Source organism: Macaca nemestrina, chromosome 9 (assembly GCF_043159975.1).
Source record: "Macaca nemestrina isolate mMacNem1 chromosome 9, mMacNem.hap1, whole genome shotgun sequence".
In the NCBI taxonomy this organism is placed as follows: domain Eukaryota; kingdom Metazoa; phylum Chordata; class Mammalia; order Primates; family Cercopithecidae; genus Macaca; species Macaca nemestrina.
This window is the reverse complement of record NC_092133.1, coordinates 48,499,541-48,517,295: the sequence shown is the minus strand read 5'-3', so window position 1 is coordinate 48,517,295 and position 17,755 is coordinate 48,499,541. Positions and strand designations below refer to the sequence as shown.

General features: G+C 36.2%; 1 protein-coding gene across 1 annotated transcript; it reads left to right on the top strand.

Annotated features, from left to right (window-relative positions):
- The first annotated feature begins 14,731 nt into the window (after window positions 1–14,731).
- LOC105481115 (large ribosomal subunit protein eL31-like) lies at window positions 14,732–15,103 on the top strand. Its single transcript, XM_071068857.1, has one exon. The coding sequence runs from the start codon at window positions 14,732–14,734 to the stop codon at window positions 15,101–15,103; it is 372 nt and encodes a 123-aa protein (XP_070924958.1).
- Window positions 15,104–17,755: the final 2,652 nt, after the last annotated feature.

Here is a 17,755-nt window from a genome sequence, read left to right as displayed (position 1 = left end):
GGTTGCAGAGAAAAGATACTGCTTACACATTGCTAGTGGGAATGTAAATTACTTCAGCCACTGTGGAAAGCAGTTTGGATATTTCTCAAAGAATGTAGAACTAATATTCAACCCAGCAATCCCATTATTGGATATATAGCCAAAGGAATATAAATCGTTCTACCATAAAGACACGTGAACTCATATGTTCATTGCAGCACTATTCACAATGGTAAAGACATGGAATCAACCTAGATGCCCATTGGTGGTGGACTGGATAAAGAAAATGTGGTACACATACACCATGGAACACTATGCAGCCATAAGAAAGAACGAAATTATGTCCTTTGCAGCAACGCGGATAGAGCTGGAAGCCATTATCCTAAGTGAATTAATATAGGAAGGAACAGAAAAGCAAATACAACATATTCTCACCTATGTGAAAGGGAGCTAAACATTGAGTATATGTGGATGCAAAGAAGGGAACAATAGACACTGGGGCCTACTTGAAGATGGAGGGTAGTAGGAGGGTGAGAACCAAAAAGCTACCTATCCAGTAATAACTTCAGTACCTGAGTGATGAAATAATGTGTATACCAAACCCCTGCAACGTGCAATTTACCCTGTAACAAACCTGCACATATATCCCCTGAACCTAAAATAAAAGTTGGAAAGAAAAAAAGAGAGTAAAAATCTCCCAGGAGACCCAAAAGAAGCTATGACTGACTAAAGCAATGGGTAAGGATATAGTCTGTGTCAGTTAACTATTGCTGTGTAACAAATTATCCCAAAATTTAGCATCTTAAGAGAGCATGCATTTATTATCTCATAGTTTCTTTGTGTTAGGTATAACTTAGTTGGATCCTTTAGCTCAGCACCTTTCACAAGGCTGCAATTAGGTTTTTAGTGCAGGTTCACAGTTATCTCAAGGTTAAACTGGGGCAGGATCTGCTCCTAAGCTCATTTAGTGGTTGTTGATAAGATTCACTTCCTTGTGGGCTCTTGAATAGAGGCCACCTTCAGTTTCTTGAAATATGAGGCTCTTCATCATGGCAGCTTGCTTCATCAAATCTAGTAAGAGATAGCATCTGCTAGCAAGGCAGAAGTCATGATGTTTTAAAGCTTAATATGGAAAGGACACCTTCTCACTTTTGCCGTATTCTGTTAATTAGGAGCGAGTCACTAGGTTCAGCCTACAACGGATAGGAGAAGATTACTCAAGGTCATGAATACCAAGAGGTAGGGATCATTTTAGAAGTTTGCATAACATGTAGTTCTTTCTATAGTTAAAAAAACTGCATATAAACTACATAATGTATACTTTATAATTACATATTTTTATCTTTAAGCCAAGGACAGTATAAGAGTAAAACAACAATATGTACTCATGTATATCATTACATAAACTCTTATTATTAAAGTCCATTTGCTTTCAAGAAAAGTGGTCCAAATCACAAATTAAAACAGCAAAAATGTTAAGTTCAAATAAAATGTATGTATGTGGCAGCATATTTGCCATTTTTTAACTCTGAAATATGAAATAAAATTGTAAGTTCCTGTCATACAACTGTACCTTCTAAATGGTACTTAATAAATAAACATTAAAAGCAAGGAATATAATTCAGACACTAGGTAAGGAGGAAGTAAATGCAAACTGATAGAAAATAAAAATGCAGTTCAACTAAGTGATGAATATAACAAACACAATTTCCAGTCCTGAAAATTTGAGAACGAATTTCCAGTAAATCATTGGAGGGATTCACTCGTCACCTCCCCTCCTCTGCCTACCCCTCACTAGCTTTCTGTGAAGAGAGGAGATGGTCTCCCAAACCACAATCTTTGCGTCCCTGGGTAACTAACTCAAGATATAGCCAAATCAGAAAGGTATTATGAATATTTCTGGGAACATTACTGGGCCTTTATGCATAAGCATTAAATTGAATATTCAAGAAGCACCACATTATTTTTTCAAAAAGAGCCTGATCCCTTTTACCAATACCAGGAGTGAGTTTATTTTCATGTGGTTTTAATTGGTCTGAGGTTTAACACAGCTTTACTTTGTCAGTAAGGACTATTTTATTTTAAAATATAACAGAACAATTGAATTTAATTTAAAAGGCAGAGAAAGCCAACAGTCTACCTAACCTGATGCACAGTTTTTCACCTCAGCTAAAATCTACTTGGCTTATGTTCCAGGTCACTGGATGGGGAGTAGGGGAGGGCACCAAGATGTGCATTATGGTTATCTGAAAGCCACCCAATAATATATACATTTTCTTGCCTCCCCTTTGGCTTTGTAGACCAAGGAAAGTAACTGGGAAAAGGTTGAGAGACCATTTTTAGAACATAAGAGCAACAGAATAGGAAAAAAAACACACACAGAAAACACCTAGACTAAGACTTAAGGCAAAGAAAGAAATCTGGGCTCCAGGATTTCCAAAAAGACAAGACAAAAAAACTGCTGGGTACAATTGGCATATATCGGGATATCCAGTCACTTGTATCTTTTTGCAAACTGAAATTCTGAAACTGGTAGGGAATATTTATTAGGATTTCAGCACAGAACAAAACTTAAACATTAATTCTGTGTGAAGTCTGTGTGGAATTAACTTCAGGTTTATGAAGGAAAGATCAAGGAAGTATTCTTAAAATCAATCCAACAGAGTTGAGATAAAGAAGGGAGTAATATAATAATTATGTTTCCAGATCATCATCATATTTCCATCAAAATGACTTAAATGCTTATATTTTACACTCATAGTCTTAAAAAAAACCCTCCAAATCATTTATAATTCAATGATTGAGAATTATCTATGGGCTCAGCATTTTTAGATATCTTAGAATTAAGGGTTGGGGGGCATCTAATAGATGGTGTCTGTGTGTGTGTGTGTGTGTATGTGTGTGTCTGTGTGTGTGTGTGTGTGTGTGTGTGTAGAGGCAGGAGGTGACAGGTGGCTTTGGAGGCCATGGAGTACAGCTACGGATTCAATACTAGAATCACTTCTGTACTCTATCTGGCCCATGAGTACAGAGAATCCAGTTTAAGATCTTCAAGGACAGAAAATGGACTTCTTTAGGAAGCCTGTCTGCTTCCTTTTCAGAAAATATAATTGACAGAATGTATTTCCTTATTGAAAAAGTTGATCATACAAATTGAGTCATTTTTGTTATACCAAATTGAAACAGAATCAAAAGGCTGGGGGGGAAAGCACTCAGGGCACAATAACAGTGATCGAAGAATGTAATTCTCTCTGAGCCTGGTTGTTGAAACTGCCTGCTATAACCTGAAACCAGTTTTATCTAATAGCTTCTGAAACAACATCCTGCAATTCTAAGAATAATTTTACTCACGTCTGTCACTTACCAATCTAAACTTGCCATTTTTCAAAACCTCACCAGTGCCAATGGACTTTCTCAAAGAGCAATACAAATATTTTTATTTATTATTTATTTATTTATTTATTTATTTATTTATTGAGACAGTCTCACTCCATAGCCCAGGCTCAAGTGCAGTGGTACAATCTTGGCTCACTGCAACCTCTGCTGCCAGGCTTCAAGAGATTCTCCTGCTTCAGCCTCCCAAGTAGCTGGGATTACAGGCACACACCACCACGTCTAGCTAATTTTTGTATTTTCAGTAGAGATGGGGTTTCGCCATGTTGTCCAGGCAGGTCTCAAACTCCTGACCTCAGGTCATCCGCCTGCCTCAGCCTCCCAAAGTGTTGGGATTACAGGTGTGAGCCACTGTGCTGGGCCTCATTTCTCTCTCTCTGTTTTTTTTTTTTTGTTTTGTTTTTTGTTTTTTGTTTTTTTTTTTTAAATAAAACCTCTAACCTTCTCTTTGATCTTTGGACATGTCAAAGACCATCCAGTCTGCATGTATGCCCTGAATTGCAATTCTTTCTTCCCCAACAAAATGTTTCAATTTCAGAGATTCATCTGTATTTTATTTGACTTTGACACTTACTATGAAGTTGAAATTTTCACTCTATAATGTCTGCCATTAATATCTCAGAGTGAAACTAAATAATGCCTTTGGAGACACACATGTGCACCCACATGCACACACACATGCACGAGACAATACATAGAACAAGAGAACGATTATAATTTTCCCTAAATATATTTTCCAAATTAACTATTTCTCACATTTCAAATAGAAATATTTTACTATCCATATAGCTATATCCTGGATATGGACCAGTTTAATCTTCACACTATTCAGTCTAGAAAATAAAATATGATTCCAAACCTTGGTTGATTAGTACAGAAGAGAGTACAACTGTATAAGGCTGTTTTCACACTGCTGATAAAGGCATACATACCTGAGACTGGGTAATTTATAAAGAAAAATAGTTTTAATGGATTCACAGTTCCTCGTGGCTGGGGAGACCTCACAATCATGGCAGAAGGTGAAAGACACATCTTACATGGCAGCAGACAAGAGAGAATGAGAGCCAAGTGAAAGGGGAAACCCCTTATGAAATCATCAGATCTCGTGAGACTTATTCACTACCATGAAAACAGTATGGGGGAAAATGCCCCATTGTTCAATTATCTCCCATTGGGTCCCTCCCACAGTACGTGGGAATTATGGGAGCTATGATTCAAGATGAGATTTGGTTGAGGACACAGCCAAACCGTATCAACAACTCTCTCTTAACTTGTTCTGGTCTTTCTAGTTTTTCTAATGCAACAGAGGATACATTCAAGTGGATTCAAATAGGCCCCAAGTAAGTTTGTCTGGCAGGAGGGAGAACTGAGGAATAAAGACATAACTACATATTAAAATTGAGTATAAGATAGAATTGAAAGCCACTTATATAGCCTGAGAAAACGAGACATGTCTACAAAATAATCTGAGACTTCTGACTTCCCTAGGCAAGGACAGCTACCTTCTTTCAGATACACCTTTGTTTTGATACCGCTAACTATAATACTTAACCAGGTGAATGAGTATGGGAAAGAAAAAAACAAAAAACAAAAAACAAAAACTTACTTTGTAAAAGGATTTTATTCACAAAACATTTATTAGTTTTTAGGATCTCATTATTTCCAGACATACCTATGGAACAGAAAGGCCAGCACTGAGTTCCTAAAGATCCTCAAAAGGGGCATTCAGCAAGGAGGTAGGATGGGGAAGAAAGGCCTGCCCATGGACAGATGAAAAAAAGCAACAGGTCCTGGTCTGTGGGCAAAATTTTCCAAAGACAATGGAAATAAAGGCCTGTGAGTTTTTTGGGTTCTGGGGACCTGTCTACATTCTTCCTGATAGCTGCATCCAGGAACAATCATAATATCCCAACATGATCTATTTGATATAGACAGCTTAGGGTGTTTATTTTCTCTCTCTCTCTCTCTCTCTCTCTCTCTCTCTCTTTCTCTCTCTCTCTCTCTCTCTCTCTCACGCAGTCTTGCCCTGTTTCCCAGGTTGGAGTGCAGTGGCACAATCTCTCTTCACTGCAACAGCTACTTCCTAGGTTCAGGCAATTCTCCTGCCTCAGCCTCCAGAGTGGCTGGAATTACAGGCATGCACCAGCACTCCCGACTGCTTTTTGTATTTTTAGTAGAGACGAGGTTTCGCCATGTTTGCCAGGCTGGTCTCACGCTCCCGACCTCAGGTGATCCACCTGCCTTGGCCCCACAAAGTGCTGGGATTACAGGCGTGAGCCACCGCGCCTAGCCTGCTTAGGGCAATTTTATCTGTTAAAGTATTTGGGCACCGTACTCCCTGAGGCGATGACAGAACCTCAGTGAGCATGATGGTGCCATGTCTTTTGTGCAGCAAGACCAGAAATTCCATGACTTCCAGCCAGGGAAAATCTCATATGCTCCACTTCCACCCCCAGAGAAACAGAGCTACTGCCTTCAAGGGATTAACCATCTTGGGCAATGAGCATTTCATCACTGACCACTCTGGGCAGATAGAAGCTCCTCCCTGAATACTCTGAATTACCTAAGAACTCCAGGCTTTCATACAACCTTGGAGGATGAGGAGATGAGGATCCCCAATAATGGTGATGGTTTAAATGCCTGCCTACTTTCTAGGAAGGGATGTGGAAACAAAGTAAATTTTACTTAGTGAAATAAAGTAAGTGACATTCCTTTCACCCCATATTGCATAGTAAAATTGAAATTGGATACATATTTTTAGAGGTAAGCATGAAGAAACTGATGTTGGAGAAAGTTAAGTAGCTTACTCAAGGTCATTAGGTTGTTAAAGCCAGTACTGTAACCCAGATCCCAATTCCTGATACAGTATTCTTCATTTATAACTACATTTGTTCTTAATTTTAACATTAGATTTTTCAAACAATTTTTAATGTGTAAATGCTTGATATTGAGGCTCAGAGAGTAGGGCCTACTAGTGAGTGGTAAATCAATACTTACTGGATTAAAGGTTTACTTGATAGAAAATTGTATTGTGGCAAAGAAGGCACATATATTCATAAAGACCTAAATAGATGTTAATTTCGAAAACAAGTATTTATGAACATAAATTTTTCCCAAGTTATTTCATACTAGGGACTGGTTGAAACAAAAAGATTAATTAGTTTGTATCCTCAAAATGTGTTTAAAATATGAAGTGTCTGTGACAAAAGAAACAAGAGAGTGAATAATTCATGAAAACTATCAGTTATGTATCTTTAAAATTCTGTTCTGACACTGATATACTAGGTTAAAACAAGTGTGTCTCCAAGATAAAGATGCATTTATTTCCAAAGTTATTTAATCACATAAATTTTTCACAAAATATTCAATACAACTAGTGAAGACATATAAGCTCTGGTCACAACTCTCATATCAATTTTATATCATATATAACTCTCATATCAATTTATATAAACTCTCTTATATCATAATTGATAATTATATCAATTATGTAAAATAATTTTAACACCCCAAAGAGAGTATCTTCCTAAAGTAAAATAATTATCAATAAAATAGTGACCGAGTGAAATTGCTTTAATTTTGAGACAGTCTATGATAATTTGACATGGTGAAATATTGATGGTCTGAGAAGGCTTTTCTTTAAAGTGAGAAGTTTCAGTAGTTGAGCTCTCAACTACAAACTTAAATAAAATGATTCTTTAATATTGGTGTCCATAGCAATATTAATAATGCAATAAGCAAGAAAGAAGAATTGGCACTATACTTAAAATCCTTTTATTTCAGTTATTATCAATAATAATTATTGCCTGAACTGAGCTGCCCACTTTCATTAATTACCAGTACATGTTGGTGATTCTATTGCATTTGAATTTCCAAAAATAAGTTTGAATTTTGTATATTTGGACTTTCTGACATAAATAAAATCTCTCAACCATATTATATGCTGAGTGTTCATTCAAACAAACTTCCAACAAGTTGTTATTCAGTTCTTACCAAATGCAAAGTGGTTCTGTAAAGTAAATCATATGTCCATTTAAACATAGAACATTTCCTCCAGTATATTTAAGATAATTGATGGCATTTTCTTTATTTTCCTTAAACCTTCTCTCTAGGATGATGAGATCACCTGATCTCAAACACTCAGATCCTAGAACTAACCTTCCTTCATACTAAGGTCTAACATTTAAAGAGTAATGAACCTAGTAATGAACCAATGCCAATTGTCCTTGCAGCAAAAGCTAGAGAATTGGAAAGGTGAGTAATTTTCTTGCAATCTAGTGGCTATTCTGTGAAGATAGAAGTTTGGTAGCAGTTGGTGTCATTTGCTGGCAGTTGCCAACCAACTGTGCATTGCCTGGTGGAGGGAAACAGTTGAGGATAGAAGGAGAAGGGAGTGGCTTATATATAAAGCAAACTCTTATAACCCCAGAAGATCAAAGCCTGAACCAAACAAGTGAGAATTGTTCACTTAGAGGGTCATCTCTGGAAGAGCTATCAAGAGGAGTTACAAAGCTTGCTAATTTCATTTGAGATTCAACACTAACCAAGAAAAAAATATATAGAAACTAAGGGGCCTATTTCCAAACAGTTTAAAGGAATGTGTCACATTTGTCTTCCTTCTGCAGCAAGTACCAGCTATGTGTCCACATTGCTTGATGAGACAGGCCTCCTAACATTTTGGTTTAACAAAGACAATGAGTTGCTTGGTAGAATAAAAGTAACATAATTTAGAAAAGAAGTCAGGAAACCATGTGTTTGATTACGCAGTCAAGACTCCAAACCATTACAAGAAAACACTCAGTAAAATAATATGATATAGAATAAGGAGAGAAAGAGAAACAAAGGTTTCCTGTAGTAACTCTGTAGGTGTGCACAGAAGAGGGAGAGAACAGAGTCAGTGGCATATAAGACATATCTATAAGGAATAAATGTGACATACCTCTTACAGAATATACATACAAAAGTCACTCAAGGAACATTTGCTGAATGAATAAATAATCAGCTTAATAAAGAAGAGCTACCACTAAGTTCTAAGAAACTTAGTATTTATCCAGAAAGAATAAATATACCAAGGGTGACTGACACACAACGAATGACCAATATCAATGTATGATGTGTTTCTGAAGCACATATCCAGAACGTAGCATCCCGTGGATACCACCATTCATGCCAATTTGACTGAGAAGCAACAATGCCACCAGAAGAGATCAGGGAAAAAATTTAGGGAACATTTAAAGGGATCCAGTAATACACATAAGAAATAATAAACTTGGAAGGGGATTGAAAAAATACAGACACTTGTAATCTCAGATGTTCATATATCAATGCACAGATCACGGAAAAATAAAAGTTGAGATTTATGATGTAGAATAACAAATACTTATTGATAAGTTGTTAGGATAAAACTTAAAAATTTATATAGGAATATATTTTTAAAGTATACATTACTGAATAGGAACAAATTTGGCCAGGGGATGAGAAAGAGAAAAAGGTAGATTGGTGCTAAATGTCTAAGATAGATCTGATCTTACTTCTGATAAAATATATGAGGAATAAATATCTAATATATAGTAGGTGACTGATATATATTTGCTAAGTTAGAGAAGAAAAAATAAACAACAAAACAAGTGAGATTTTAAAATGAATGTAGAAAAACCAGCTAGAGAAAAATGGACAAAGATGAATGAAAAGTTCAAAGTATTAATTTAGATATAAAAAATTAAATGAGAAAGAAGTGACAAAAAGTAACAAAATATAAAAAGTCAATGTAATTGGACAGCAAAGAAAAAGAAGTATTAAGACATAGTATTAAGATATACTGTATCACCCAAAAGAAAAGAAAATAAGTTTAAAAATATAGGATAATTAAAATTAATAATTTTAAAACAAACAGGAAAAAAATAGCTAGTCACAGACAAGTCATGTGGGTCCACAGGGAATTTCTAGGACAGTCAAACTTCCTGGACTAATAGTTTCCAGCTGAGGCAGATGGTGTGCATTCTTCCATGTTAAGAAACAAAGAGAGAAAGATCCATATGTCATCCTTATGTTCCTCACCTTTATAGTTGAGCATAAAATCTCACATCCCAACCACTGTATCTCTCATTACTTCATCACTCTGTAGAAACCACTGCAGAAGAGCTAGAGGTATTCTTAATTCCTGTGACTGAGCTGCTAAATGACAGGACAGTTGAGCCACTGCCACCACTGCCATCCTCACAATGAGTGTAACAGCATGTCCTCAGAAAACTTCTCTGGTTTCTCAGATCTCTAAAACCATTAATACATACTATACAGAAATTCAGGATCAGGTAAACTGAAGCATACAAGAAGCCATTGAATAAAGAAAACAATTGTTACATACTATATGACCACATAAAGGAAACCGATGCTATACTTGCTATACTATTCAAGATGTAGATCCTTAACATCGGCATGGGGGAAAGATCCAGCAGCAATGGGGAACTCCAATGCAACATATTACGGTGAAACCAATATATCTGGCTGTTTCTTATTATGTCTTCACTTCCTTCCCAAGGGAGGTACAAGAAGTAATGAGGAAACCTAATGCTGTCTCAGAAAAAGGAATTTGTTTTAAAACTAAGTGAGAAAAAGCGATCATGGTATCCTAGCAGCATGGTAGCATGGCAGAAGTGGGAACAATGGACATAGAGAGTTGATTGCACAAACTCTGAAGAAAAATGAAGCATGAACCCTGTACCTTAAGTTTCTGAAATGGAAGACATAGAGTGTAAAATTCTTATAATGCAATACTAAATTATCTGCAAGAGGAAGAAATGGGGAAGGGGGATCTGAGGAAGCAGAATATTTAAAAAATACGTTCAGAAAGAAAAAAAAACAGAAACAAAGACAAATTTTGGAAAACGCTAATGACATTAATAACTGAGTCACAAAAGCCATGAATAATGAGGGCAATGGCAAGATTTCCTCCAAAAGTGAAATTAAGATAAAATTAGGAGAAAAGCAGAATGATGAATGAGATAAGCCATTTGCAGGGGAAACCCACTCTTATTGATAATCTGTAAATGGAATTGCTGACTTGAGTGCCCCTCAGGAAGGTGTATCTGGAATGTGATTATAAATAACAAAAGTTTAAACGTAATCAACCGTATGCACTATGGAGAAAAGAATGTATTTACAGAAGATGATGATTGGTCAGCACAGAGTCTAAAATTTATGGACTTAGATATGAAGTGGTTTTCTTTTCCTTCTCCTTCTTCTTCTTCTTCTTTTTTTTTTTTTTTTTTTTTTTTTTTTTTTTTTTTTTTTTTTTTTTTTTTTTTTTGAGAAGGAGTCTTGCTCTGTCGCCAGGCAGTAGTGCAGTGGTGCAATTGCAATCTCAGCTCACTGCAACCTCCTGGGTTCAAGCGATTCTCCTGCCTCAGCCTCCGGAGTAGCTGGGACTAGAGGCACATGCCACCATGTCCAGCTAATTTTTGTATTTTTAATAGAGACGGAGTTTCACCATGTTGGCCAGGATGGTCTCAATCTCTTGACCTTGTGATCTGCCTGCCTTGGCCTCCCAAAGTTCTGGGATTACAGGCGTGAGCCCAGCCCGTGGTTTTCAAAATATCACTATCATTCCCCTGCTAGAGCTCAGATCCAAGCAGTGTACCTCTTCCATTCACTTATTGTTCTTTTCCAAGTTCCTTACTGTTTGTATTAATTCCTATTGCCAACCTTAATGTTTTTCTGAAATTTTGTATTTTATAACCTGGCATATGTAGAAGTATCACTACACTCAAAAGACTAGGATGCGTGTCCTTATTCTGCTAATTACCAACTTTATGTCCCAACAGCAGATTATTTAACTTTAAGTAAGGTTATGATTAACAAATAAAATAATATGCATGAAAACATTTTGAAAACTGTAAAACATAATTCAGATGTTTAGCATTGCTACTTAAATCTTTGGAACATTCTGAGTTGGTTGCTTTAAGGAATTTTTTAACCTTTTGCAAACGAAGTAGTTTAGAAGCATATTCCTGTGGTGTAAGCTAGCCTCATAATGTGTAATGAGAGTTTTGCAGACTGAGTCAAGCTAGGTGTGGTTGTCTGGTTGCTGCAACAAGGTGCTTTTGTGATCATTTCTAAAAGGAACCTACCTGCAGCACAGGTTAGTCTTCTCCAAAAATACCTCTTTACTGAAAGCTGGCACAAGCTGCTGAAATGGCTCTATTTCATGAAAGGCACACAGAGCATAAGCTTACCTAATTAATAATTTTCAGGATTGTTTTCCTTTTCCTCTTTGCAGCTGCTGAATGGAGTGGCTCTGATTAAGCCATACCACATCGTGAGAAACGTCGCTTCGCAAGGGTGTTACATTCTGAATTTCCCCCTACTTTGATCCCTGCTCATTGGCCCCTTTGATCTCTAAACAGGATGTACAAGGTTCACTAATCAATGCTTTCCCTCATTTTTGGTTCTTTGTGAAGTGTTTATATTTAAATCATTGACTAGAATAGGTGAATATGTATGACCTGTGTCTTTTTCCATTTGATCTTTACATTTTCAAAAGACAGAAGGAAGAAAATATTTTCAACCGAGTTTTCATTCAAAGTTGAGTTAAGCAGCAAAGTGTATCTTGGGGATTGCAGATAGTGCTCAATTCTTCTTCTTTAAAAATTTGGATCACTTTCTAGGGAGAATTAAAGGATGGCAGAATGAAAGAATCATGTCCATTGTTGTCCATTCCAAACCATGCAAAGTGGAACATAAGTCCCTTTAATCTCAGATGCCAGTGGAGAAACGTACCTGCAGCAGGCTTAGTGCTAACTTTTCCAAGCACTTCTCCTCCTCTTGAGGACACACAGGTGTATGGAAAAGTAAGAAGCTTAGCACTGAGGAAAGAACCAATAAAACAAAACCTAAAGGTTAAGTGACAAATGGCGAACACCCACAGCAAGTACTGTTGGAGTTTAGAAAAGGGAGAGAGCCTTTGACAGCTGGATAATCAGGAGAGACCTCTTAGAAGAAGTAGGTTTTGTTGGTTCAAATTCATCCCAGAGAGTGGGAACTGTGTGCAAAGTTTTGGAACTGGAAATGCCTAAGGGCAAGTCCTGGGCCTGGTGGGCCAGAGTAACAGGAATTGGGAGATTGGGATTCCTAAAACATGAATAGTCAACATAAATTAGGCACAACTATTTCAGGTTCTGAATTTTCATTAGATGTTATTTTTAACTATTTATGGCAAAATAAGCAAATTATTTTAACCACTGGGAGCTGCAATTTTATTGTGTCTAAGTATGGGCCTATTACCAGTTACCTCTCAGAATTCCATGTATTACATAAAATAACATGTGATGTGCTCTTCCTTATTTTATTTCTCCCTCTTTCCTTTGCTTGTTTTCATGAACTTGATGATTTCAACAGTAATGACCCAGATAATTGTCGAAGGAAGGTCTCCAATATATGCTATTATTTATACCACTCTTACCCCTTATGAACATGTGAAGAATCAATGCTTGTTTGAAGGTGACATGTCTTTTGCTATCCATTAATCCCTCCATCCTTCAATTGTTATCAGAAGAGAGAAAATAAGGGCAGGTATCAACAGTACCAAATTATTCTATGGGATATCCTATTTTCCATTTTACCTTGTATCAATACCTTCCCAGACTAGACATGGCAGGGCTAATTACTGTATTCTCTCTCCTTTGATATAGCATAGCCACTTCCAATGTAGCCTAAGTCATTAAGCCTTGACCACAGAGCAAACAATTCTCAGTTCCATAGTTTCATATGAAGAATTTTATCAAAAACTACTTACATTTTCCACTTTCATAAAATCACAAAATTAGTTATTGGAATATGAAAGCTAAATGACACTTGAAATTTATTGTGGTCAATTCCATCAATTTCCAGATGAGGAGACTTGAATCTCAGAATGGTTATGTGGTTTGCCCAGAGCTTCACAGCTAATTAAATCCTAGGGTTTTCATCCCGTGCTTTCCCCTGAAGTCAAGTTTTTCTTATGATTAAGCAAAGGAATTATATCTCTGAGAGTTTATCTCTAAATTCTATGATGTCTTTCTTTATAAATCTTGGAAAAAATCAAAGCCTGAAAGGCAGATTACAACACTCTAATTTTGGTTCACAAAGGACCACACTAAACTGGCCTGCTGTGGTTCAAATGTAAAGTGCTAAATGGTAGAGCAAGTTAATGCCCTGGTTGTTTGCTGTTGGAGGTAAAAATATAGCTGTAGGTCTCAGCCAAGTTCCTGTGGATATTTGTCCACATCCCCAGAATACCACACACACTTGGCAAGAATGGAAGATTACAGCCAAGCACGGCCCAGATCTTGAATAGCAAGAGTATTTCGAGTAAAGAACAACATACAATGGCAAAGCTCTCATTCTTAGGTATGCCCTTTATCTCCATAATGTTCTGTAATGTTGTTCTTTTCTCTTTGTTTCTTCTGCCTTTCCCCATCCTGTATTCCAAACTCTACAAAATTGCAAGAATGACTTTCATTTTAAGTTATATTTAAGATAAGATAAAAATTACAATAAAATAGTTCAACTATTCTTTGCATTTTTTTTCTATTTTTCTGTATTTTCCAAATTTTCTCTAAAGTGACAATATGTGTTAGTTACAGAACGAATAAATAAATCTCCTTACAAACAATTTAGATTACTAAGTTACTGACAGCTAGAATTTTGAAATGCTCTCTCGAAAGTCATTCCAAGTTGTATTCTTCCTGGTGTTTTATAGCCATTATATTGCTATTTGTTTTCCTTACAAGTGAACTTGAATGGGATGCTTATATTTGCTGTTGGTAGGGTTCTTTTGGAAAAACAAAAAGGTGTATTATTGGAACTGGTGAATACTACTTTAGCATATTGGTGCAAATGGAGACTGGATATGGCAGCTATCTGAGAAACATATCATCCTAAGATGTTTAAATAAAGCTTACTAAAAGTGATTAGGGCCACTAGATCTCCCTATTGAGTTGGATTAATGCCATAAATCAGAAATAAAATGGGCTTTATATATGAATGTTCACATTAAATTGATTGGCAAGATAGAATTTAAGACCAAATTCATTAAGAATTTCAGTCTTGAAAGACATGCTTTCTAACTCAATGCTATTAAAGCTTTGATAAATTCTTTTTTAAAATTTACCACACTCTAAACACCTATTGTCAAACTTGCTTACTTGTTTTCAAGATGAGTTGAATTAAAGCCTTAAAATACCGCTTAGCATGCAATAATGTTTACCCTATTTGCAGACCTTCTAGAGATACATGATAGTAGTCATACTGTAACTCTTGTACAGTCAGAGAACGATGACAAGGAATCCCTCACGCTCTTCCTTTCCAATTTGGACCTGGCAGAATGGCTCCCACAAAGAAGGGTGAAGAGAATAAAAAGGGCCTTTCTCCCATCAACGAGGTGGTGACCCGAGAATACACCATCAACATTCACAAGCGCATCCATGGAGTGGGCTTCAAGAAGAGTGGTCCTCGGGCACTCAAAGCGATTCAGAAATTTGCCAAGAAAGAGATGGGAACTCCAGATGTGCGCATTGATACCAGGCTCAACATAGCTGTCTGGGCCAAAGGAATAAAGAAAGTCCCCAATCGAATCTGTGTGTGGTTGTCCAGCAAAGGTAATGAGGATGAAGATTCACCAAATAAGCCCTATACTTTGGTTACTTGTATACTTGTTAACCACTTTCAAAAATCTACAGACAGTCAATGTGGATGAGAACTAATCGCTGATCGTCAAATACCTCAAATAAAGTTATAAAATTGAAAAAAAAATGACAAGAAGGAATACAAAAGCATTTTTAAAGAATTCTTTAAATTTGACGACAATAGTCTAAAGACTCAAAGTGAAATTTACCAGGTTAAAGGCTTGGATCATTTTCCCATAAAAAATCCCTACCACTTCTTTTGATGCAAGTTGAATTGCGAGTCACAGGAGACCTGTGCATCTCTGTCACTTTTTCGTATTCTACTTCCTACCAAGTAGAATCATAGTTTGTTTCTCATATACTGCAACCCACTCCCCCAAGATGTGACTCAAGGGAAAAAAGCATTCATCATATAAGGCAACATCTATTAAGCACATTGTGCTGTGCTAGACCCTAGGCTAGGTGCTTTCAGGCCCCGTCTTACTGAGTCCTTATGGTGAAAGACCATCCATCTTTAGAGATAATCCAAAGAACCTTCAGAAGGATTATTTGCTAGATATATGTAAATACAAAAGTATTAAACCATAGAGTTGCAGAGAAAATGCAGCCATAGTGTGTCTAATCTATCATCATCAATATTCTGGCCCCAGGAGATATCAGAGTTATTATCACCTTACCTAGGCTAGAGATAAAAGTCTGATCAAAAGCCTTCATATTGAAAGTCCTTTCTTTATTCCTTGATTGGCCTTTTGTTCTTCGAGTAGGAGAGGAAGTGCTTATGAGTTTAATTCACAGAATTAAAAAAAACGCTTACTTTGAAATTTACTGGCAACTCTTCAGTATGTATGCTGATGACCTAGAGGCTTTGTTGGTAACTTGAAACACTGGGTAACAAAAGTACTATTTCCCTTCTTCTCTTTATTTTTCCTTTCCTATCTTCCTTTATTTATATTCCTCTCTTTTTCTTCTCCACTCCACCTCTGTATGAGTGTGTGCATGTGTGTGTCTGTGGATATCCATTTGAGTTTATGGAATTGACTATACAGGTATTTTAGTCTAATGCAAGCATGAAATCAGAGGGGCAAATTGTAAAGAAGGAAACATGTAGGCCTGGTGCCATCACCTGATCTCATAGTACCTCATATTACCTACTCTCTCCTCCCAGTGCTGCACCTGCCCAATGAGCAATGCCTTTGTCATGCTTCCTTGGCTGACCTTTTTCCAACCTATTGTTCATTTGACAATTTGTTACTTAATTCACACTGTGTACCAGTCTTGTGTTGGATGGACATTTTTCAGAAACTATTCAATGCTCCGCATTCTTGATTCTCTAGGTATGCTGAACCACACACACTCATCAAGCTCTTTGAAGAAGGGGAGAGTTTGGTGGTCAAATAAGTTTGGAATTAAATCTAGGAGCTGAACCCAATCTGATTCCTGGTTCAAAACAAAACAGAAACAGCTATCAAAGACATTCTTGTCACAATTCAGGAAATTTCAATATAAACTGGGTATTATATTAGGAATTATTATTACGCTTTTATGTTATTGTAATATAGTTACAAAGAAAAATGGCCTTATTCTTAGGAGATATATGCCATGTTTAAGGGGGAAGTATTTCAAGTGTCATGATGCCTGAAACTTGTTTTCAAATGGTTTCAATAATCATAAATTTATCCATAATATTTAAAACTAATATACTTACATAAAAATATACAGTTCTGTAAAAAATTCTATTTATATATAATATATACATTTGTTACATACTATATGTTCACATAGTAAAACTACATGTTTATTATCATTTATTGCTATAAAACAAGTACATATGCTTATTATTTATAAATCAATATGTATATTATATTGTTACACATGTGAATATACCTACTGCATATGCTTATATATTATATATGTATATATTATGTATAATAAACATGAATATATAAATAATATATAATGTAGTCATTTTTACTGAATTTATATTATATATTGTATATAAATATATTAATAAATACATAATATAAACACAAACCATTGCTGTGAACATTAAGTAAACATATTTTTATTTCCTGAAATATGTTTACATATTTTGACTAACCTTGAGCACATAGCATTTTGGAGTACTGGGAAATTAATTTGGATAGCATGAGGAAGAGAATGAAGTTAATTAATGAGAAATTCTGTTCACAGGTAATTAAGAGTTGACTTTCAACGACAGAAAATGTCCTTATGCACTAGACTTTCTGAAGCAGGAAAGACCAATTTGTGAGGGAGGAAGAGGGGGATGCTGCTCCTAGACCAATTTGGGGACTTCTAGACCTCTGCAGGAAGTACCTCACTCCTCACCGCACCCCTTAAACTACTGCTTACAAGGATTGCACTGCTAATTGCAGAGTGGTAAGGGTTGGGATACATGATGAAAAGGTTTGTTTTTGGAAAGAAACTTCCCTATTTCACTTAGATTATTGTGAAAGATGTTTCTGATGCAGGCAAATGAGCCAGGCAAAGACTCTGCATATCTAGTATAAAAAGCAAAATTCAAATATTAGCCGATTACCCTAAAGAAATAAGCACCCATAACAGTGACTCTGTAATGTGACTATGATGAGTGGGGTGTTACTGTTTTATTTTACCTCTCCTTTGTCCTTGTGAGAAAGAGATGAAGATCATATCTCTTCTTGGAAAAGTAATGGCTCAGAGGTAGTTCCTTTTTGGTCTTAGAC

Bases quoted from the DNA above. Each gene is read 5' to 3' on its own strand.
- LOC105481115 (XM_071068857.1), top strand. From the start codon at position 14,732: ATGGCTCCCACAAAGAAGGGTGAAGAGAATAAAAAGGGCCTTTCTCCC.